Consider the following 8,269-nt stretch of genomic DNA (forward strand, 5'->3'; position numbering starts at 1 on the left):
GTGGTGCCCCACCATGCACGAACCCCGTGTCCCGAAGTAGCCTAAGTGTAGTAGAATGTCTTCCAACAAAAATTCACAGCATGATGCTGCAGTCAGTCCCACATAGGAAACGAAAGGTTCAGTTAATCTGTCTTCAATAATGCCAGCCCATACATTAATGTTGAACTGGTTTTCAAAAGTGCAATAAGGATCACCATCCTACCACATGTATGTGAAAATTCTCACTCCATTCTTGGTGAAATTTATTTTGTCAGCGAGCAGTGTGGTGAACGGAAAGTGTCGGTACTGAGCACACACTGCCACTAACCAACCAAGTTACAAAAAGCCTTTCTGGATTGAAAATGTGTTTCAGTACGGCCCTGCACTCTGTGAATGTGGTGGTGGGTAAAGGGGCTGCTCCCTTAACACTTTCCACACAGTCACATGACTAAATTTCTCTGGTGCTGTTGCCACTATTGCCCTCAATGTGCTACAGTACTTTATCTTCTATATCAGGTGATCCAACACTATTTGGTCTTCCACAATGAAATGACCTTTCCTAGAAAGAGGCTGTCTCCAGAAAGTTTACACGTATTCTGTGAAACGTTTTATTCTTTAGAAGATGTCTATTAGGAAATCTTACAGCACACAAACATCTGGCTTCAGGCACAATGCAATTTGCAAGTGAATACATGGTACATGTTCGTCATATGCTGATTAGAATACATTTTAGCTAGTAACTTACTGTGTGGACCAGTTTAATAAGAGAACGCATCACACCTGTGACCCTAAGCCAGACACAGTTCATTGAGACCCCTCTCAGGAATAGCTGATTCAATTACTGGTGGAAGAAAATGCTCAGTATACACTAAACACTAATCCAATAAGATCTGTAGACTACGCTTCCACTACTGACTGCGTTCTCAGTACTAAAAGATTAGATTTCCTTTCATTCCAGTTGGTCCATAGTGAGGAGGTGCTCCAGGATGTAGAGCATGTCAGAAAAACAACAATACATGACAAATATTTACAACTCAAACAAATAACCTAATGTACCATTCCACAGGTCCCAAGTGGAATGATGATCATTTTTTAATGGATACTATACGAAAGAATCATTTTACAAATATTAATGCACTGAATTTAAAATAAAAAAGTTTTTATTTATTTATAAGGTAATAAACATGCACTGAAATTGGAAATTGTGCAGATATATATGATGTAACTTACCAAACTAAAGTGTTGGTATGTTGATAGACACACAAATAAACACATACACACAAAATTCAAGCTTTCGCAACCAACGGTTGCTTCATCAGGAAAGAGGGAAGGAGAGGGAATGAGGAAAGGATGTGGGTTTTAAGGGAGAGGGTAAGGAGTCATTCCAATCCAGGGAGCGGAAAGACTTACCTTGGGGGGAAAAAAGGACAGGTATACACTCGTGCGCGCGTGCGCCCCCCCCCCCCCCCCCCCACATCCATCCGCACATAGACAGACACAAGCAGACATTTGTAAATATCACTTTGCCACGAAGAAAAACAATCCTAATCCTACTCCTAATGATCCAACTCCCCAAGACACTATCCAAATTGAACCCTGCCTGGAACAGTTCTGTCCTCCGTCACAGCGGGACCCACCTCCTCTTCCTCAAAATCATCCTCTCCAAACCTTCCAGGAATTTCTCACTTCCAGCCTTGCCTCTCAATCCTTTTTAAAAAACCTTAATCCTACTCCCAACATCACCACTGCTGAAGCCCAGGCTATCCGTGATCTGAAGGCTGACCGATCCATCGTCATTCTTCCGGCGGACAAGGGTTCCACGACTGTGGTACTTTATCGTCAGGAGTATGTCGCTAAGGGACTGCGTCAGCTTTCAGAAAACACTACATACAAAGTTTGCCAAGGTAATCTTATTCCTGATGTCCAGGCGGAGCTTCAATGAATCCTCAGAACCTTAGGCCCCCTACAAAACCTTTCACCTGACTCCATCAACCTCCTGACCCCAGCGACACCCCGCACCCCTACCTTCTACCTACTTCCAAAAATTCACAAACCCAAACATCCCGGCCGCCCCATTGTAGCTGGTTACCAAGCCCCCACAGAACGTATCTCTGCCTGCGTAGATCAACACCTTCAACCCATTACATGCAGTCTCCCATCCTTCATCAAAGACTCCAACCACTTTCTCAAACGCCTGGAATCCTTACCCAATCTGTTACCCCTGGAAACCATCCTTGTAACCATTGATGCCACTTCCTTATACACAAATATTCCGCATGTCCAGGGCCTCACTGCGATGGAGCACTTCCTTTCACGCCGATCACCTGCCACAATACCTAAAACCTCTTTCCTCATTACCTTAGGCAGCTTTATCCTGACTCACAACTTCTTCACTTTTGAAGGCCAGACATACCAACAATTAAAGGGAACAGCCATGGGTACAAGGATGGCCCCCTCGTACGCCAACCTATTTATGGGTCGCTTAGAGGAAGCCTTCTTGGTTACCCAGGCCTGCCAACCCAAAGTTTGGTACAGATTTATTGATGACATCTTCATGATCTGGACTCACAGTGAAGAAGAACTCCAGAATTTCATCTTCAACCTCAATCCTTTGGTTCCTTCAGATTCACCTGGTCCTACTCCAGATCCCATGCCACTTTCCTTGACGTTGACCTCCACCTGTCCAATGGCCAGCTTCACATGTCCGTCCACATCAAACCCACCAACAAGCAACAGTACCTCCATTATGACAGCTGCCACCCATTCCACATCAAACGATCCCTTTCCTACAGTCTAGGTCTTCGTGGCAAACGAATCTGCTCCAGTCCGGAATCCCTGAACCATTACACCAACAACCTGAAAACAGCTTTCGCATCCCGCAACTACCCTCCAGACCTGGTACAGAAGCAAATTACCAGAGCCACTTCCTCATCCCCTCAAACCCAGAACCTCCCACAGAAGAACCCCAAAAGTGCCCCACTTGTGACAGGATACTTTCCGGGACTGGATCAGACTCTGAATGTGGCTCTCCAGCAGGGATATGGCTTCCTCAAATCCTGCCCTGAAATGGGACCCATCCTTCATGAAATCCTCCCCTCTCCACCAAGAGTGTCTTTCCGCCGTCCACCTAACCTTCGTAGCCTCTCGGTTCATCTCTATGAAATCCCCAAACCACCTTCCCTACCCTCTGGCTCCTAACCTTGTAACCGCCCCCGGTGTAAAACCTGTCCCATGCACCCTCCCACCACCACCTACTCCAGTCCTGTAACCCGGAAGGTGTACACGATCAAAGGCAGAGCCACGTGTGAAAGCACCCACATGATCTACCAACTGACCTGCCTACACTGTGAAGCTTTCTATGTCGGAATGACCAGCAACAAACTGTCCATTCGCATGAATGGACACAGGCAGACAGTGTTTGTTGGTAATGAGGATCACCCTGTGGCTAAACATGCCTTGTTGCACGGCCAGCACATCTTGGCACAGTGTTACACCATCCGGGTTATCTGGATACTTCCCACTAACACCAACCTGTAAGAACTCCGGAGATGGAAACTTGCCCTTCAGTATATCCTCTCTTCCCGTTATCCACCAGGCCACAACCTCCGCTATTTTCAAGTTGCCGCCACTCATACCTCACCTGTCATTCAACAACATCTTTGCCTCTGTACTTCTGCCTCGACTGACATCTCTGCCGAATCTCTTTGCCTTTACAAATGTCTGCTTGTGTCTGTATATGTGTGTGTGTGTGTGTGTGTGTGTGTGTGTGTGTGTGTGTGTGTGTGTGTGTGTGTGAGAGCGCGCACTCGCTACTGTGTACCCGTCCTTTTTCCCCCCCCTAAGGTAAGTCTTTCCGCTCCCGGAATTGGAATGACTCCTTACCCTCTCCCTTAAAACCCACATCCTTTCGTCTTTCCCTCTTTCCTGATGAAGCAACCGTTGGTTGCGAAAGCTTGAATTTTGTGTGTCTATCAACACGCCAACGCTTTCGTTTGGTAAGTTACATCATATCAGTTGGTTCTACTGATAAATTCATCAGTGGAGTAGGAGTTGGCCACCAATAAATCCATTAGGCTTCTCTTAAACTGAATTTCATTGGTTGTTAAGGTTTTTATGGCTGCTGGCAAGTTATTGAAAATGTGTGCTCCTGAATAATGCACACCTTTTTGTACAAGACTAAATGACTTTAAATCCTTGTGAACATTATTCTTATTTCTAGTATTGATTCCATAAATTGAGTTGTTGGTTTGAAAAAGTGATATTTTTAATGACAAATTTCATTAAAGAATAAATGTATTGGGAAGTAGTGGTTAGTATGCCTAGTTCCCTAAAAAGGCTTCTGCAGGATGTTCTTGAGTTCACACCACATATAACTCTTACCGCACGTTTTTGTGCCCAGAAAACTTTGGCTTGGCTTGATGAATTACCCCAAAAAAATAATCCCATATGACATTATGGAATGAAAGTAAGCACAGTATTCCAGCTTTTTCATTCTGTGGTGTGCTTTTCCCAGTTGAATTTATTATCAAGCTGTAATCCCAAGAAATATAACACTGTCCACTTATTCTACCTGCTTGTCATCATATGTTAGGCATATACTTGTGGGACACCCTTTACAAGTTCTGAACTGCATGTAGTGTGATTTTTCAAAGTTTAGTGACAATGAATTGGCCAGGAACCAGTGATTAATGTCCACAAATAATTTATTAGCTGATCTTTCTAAGACTACACTTGATTTGCTATTTATTGCAATGTTTGTATCATCGGCAAACAAAACGAACTTGGCATCTGGTAATGTTACTGATGAAAGGTCATTGTTTTGTTTACTTACTAGTACAATGGCAGTGAAGATAAACACAAGAAGCCTTTAACTTTACAGTCCCAAAACATCAAAACAAACAAAACTAGGAGGGGTGGGGGACCACCTGCACAACCAAGCTGGAAATTTGAAAACAGAGAGAGAAATAAAGCAAACATATAACAATAAGAAAATATCTAACTAAGGAACTACAAAAAAAAAAAAAAATAAATAAATAAATAAATAAAATGATCACATGTATATTTAAAATTTTTGCTTCCTTTAATCCCTGGAGAATTCCCATGTATTAGTTATTACCACATACATAAAGTTACTATATCCTCTAAAAAACGCTAAATGACTTATAAGGAGATAATCAAATGAGAAACGTTGGGGGAGGACAGCTACTCCATTAAATAACAAAACTCAAAAAATTGCCATGATTCACCAATGTATTATGGCAATAAACTCAAAAGAATAATTAAAAACAGCTGGCAGAGGAATAAAAGTACACTGTTCCTCAGTAAATTACAGACATTTGTAATTGTAAAATGCAAAAATATTGTAAATTAGGAATTGGTTACAATTTTGTGAGATGTAACTCACAAATCTGGTGATGCCTGCATCATTAAAAGTACTCTAGAAAGATGCTGTACATCTATTCCTCTAATAATTTCAGAACATTTATTTTATTAATTCAGTCTGTACGTACTAAGTGACACCTCTCCCCCCCTCTCAAAACAACAACAATAACAACAGCACTAACACTACCCACATAAAGAAATGTTCCATAGAAGCCATCATGAAAGAGGCTAATTACTGAAAGTTGTGTATTTATGTGGCCAATATCAGTGAAGCCCTTTTGTGTCACTGTGTTTCTATGACTATTTCATTATCAATTGGAGTATGTTAATACTAAAAAACCAGACAGTGTCAAGACAGCTGACACACTGCCACGTGTGAGGTCCATATTAGCAGAAGCATACATACACGGTGATTTTCAAGGTATTTAGTTATGTATGTAGGATAGAAATGTAGAGCACTTAAATGTATCTGAAATTACTGACCCAGAAAGTAACACAAGTTGCAGAAAGAATCGATAGTACAAAATATCCTGTATCTTCCATTTGCAATATTAATCTACTCTTGTCTTCTTCACTTTTGTAGAATTCTGTCACCATAAAGTAAAATTTTTATCTTCGCACTGCACGACCAAAAGCGTTGTGTGTGTTGTGCTCAGACTTACTAAATCGAATTTTGAACATCAGTCTCCTACAAATTAAATACTAGAAGGTCCAGTCCCGTCGACAGCGAGGTCTATAAAGGCGGAATTTATCAGGGATTTGCTAATAAGGGAGCTGCCGTTTTAATTCACTTTTGAATTACGGGCAGAGAGTAGGCCTACGTCTACACGAAATGCCTTTCATTTTTCAAAGACAGCTTACTGAAAGTTTTTATAGCACAAAAAAGGCCTGAATACCAATACTGTACCAGTCAATGCTTAAGCAACTCGTATTCGGTGTATAGCACACTACATCAAAAATTTGCAACAAACGCTGAAGAGCACTGTGTATGTAAGAAAGCCACTGATCTGGAGGAGTCTTCCGTGCTACATTCAATTATCAGATTTATAGAAACTTCCACTGCCTGCACTTCGAGGAGTAAATAAATTTACATGATGTAAACAAACTAAGCTGCGGGTTTTCTGGTCGAGAAAACGAAGCATGATACATTACAGTACTCTCCGTCATTAGATTAAAAAAATCTTACGAACGTAAACAAAAACGAAAGACTCACCTTAGAACTTGGAGAAGGAGCAAAGTTAACCCGACCAATACTTGATAACCATTTCCTCCTCAACGTTTCACCCTTCGGAAATTGAAATACTGTAACTTTTGGGCCAGCGTCATAATTACCACGGCAATACGGCACAGAACAATGATACGGCATATTATCAATAACAAGAAGTCAAACCCACAAATCGTTCACGTTCAATCACGTAGTTTTTCTCTATTAGGACACACAGGGCGCAGCGCGTAAGTTTACCGCTTGAATATTTGACTTCGTACGACGCCATGTTGTGACGTCACGCACATGCGCAGAAAGGAGCATCAGCCACTGTGCTGGTACTGTTGCTAAAAGACTATAAAGGCCCGTCCACACGCAACGATCTATCTGCGCAAATGTCTGCGCACATCACATCTGCGCAGACAGATCGTTGCATGTGGACAGAAGATTTGCACCAACCTGAGATGTGTGCAAACCTGGAAGTTGGAGTTGGAGGTTTGAGCGAAACCTCTCAAATCTGTGGGTTCAAATCACATCTGCGCAGACAAGTTGGAGCGTGTGGACAGGAGATCGCCGCAAATCTGGCGCGAAACAGCTGTTTGCTTAGTCTAGTGTTTGTTTTTGTGCGTACAGGGCATTAAAATGGCTGATACTCGTCAAACTCGTCAAACTCTCGAGAGTTTGTAAGTGAATTCATTGAAATATATAGAAACCACCCATGTTTGTTGAAGATTAAAGTAAAGAATATAGTGACACAGGCAAAAAGACAGCAGCATACAGTGCTCTAATTGAAAAATTGCGGGTATTATTTCACTCAACTCTTGTTTCGATATTGCAGTTGAAAATTCCAAATCCTTGTAGCTCCTTCCTGTTGCTAGGAATCTTAATGTTACCGCCAGCCGTTCATGAGGAGAAATTGCCCTTCTCTATGCAAGTATTTTTTCTCATAATATGAGGGGTTACAAGCTTTAAGAGATAATTATAAGTTTCGACATCCATCCGCAAATAATTTCGCCAGTCGCTAGGTTCGCTCTGCAACTCCCGCAGTAAATTTACGTGAGAAAACTGCTTTCGCTTTAGCAGCCACTGTCTACACCATTTTGACAGCTTTCTCTGTTTCCTGCGGTTGGTCTGGATGTTTTTTGCAACATAAGTTGCGAACACAGACCACAACAGAACTTCCTCCGTTTCTATATTTCAAAATAACTGAATTAAATTTTTGACGTTCACGGGGAGCGTAGTCGCTTGCCACTGATATTTCTTTTCTATACCGACAGATGGCGGGCGAGTAGTAGATTGGGGTTTGTGTCGTGTGAACACACCACATTTGCAGCGATCTTTTGCATGTACAGACATCTGCGCCGATGTCTGCGCAGACAGATCGTTGCGTGTGGACCGGGCTTAAGAGCTATGCGCTCTTGTTCAATAGTGTTTCACAACAGCGAAAACGAACAAGTGCTCATAACTTCTCATGTATGTATAGGCGATCTTTACTGCCCATTTTTTCTTGTTTTGGTCCATACTACCACCTCTGAAAGTTGCCTAATCTCCATTCTTAGCAACCATAATACCGGTACATGTATTTCACAGACAGAGGTATCAGAAATATTGTCGCTTGTAGCTTTCGACTCGTTCCTTTCCAAACCATGTTTTTTTTTTTCAAACCATGTTTTTTTTTTTTTTTTTTTTTTTACTTTATTGTTA

The 8,269-nt window shown here is 41.9% G+C and overlaps 1 protein-coding gene across 2 annotated transcripts in view; it reads right to left on the bottom strand.

Annotated features, from left to right (window-relative positions):
- LOC124720024 overlaps positions 1-6,844 on the bottom strand; it is an 80,874-nt gene extending 74,030 nt beyond the window's left edge. For both annotated transcript variants that reach the window (XR_007006040.1, XM_047245274.1), the window contains exon 1: positions 6,575-6,844. Coding sequence is in view for 1 of the 2 variants with exons in the window: in XM_047245274.1 (XP_047101230.1) it covers positions 6,575-6,727 (153 nt within the window). In the remaining variant the exon portion in view is untranslated. The remainder of the gene's footprint in view (positions 1-6,574) is intronic.
- Between the last annotated feature and the right edge of the window lie 1,425 nt (positions 6,845-8,269).

This window comes from Schistocerca piceifrons, chromosome 11, assembly GCF_021461385.2.
Source record: "Schistocerca piceifrons isolate TAMUIC-IGC-003096 chromosome 11, iqSchPice1.1, whole genome shotgun sequence".
Lineage (NCBI taxonomy): Eukaryota > Metazoa > Arthropoda > Insecta > Orthoptera > Acrididae > Schistocerca > Schistocerca piceifrons.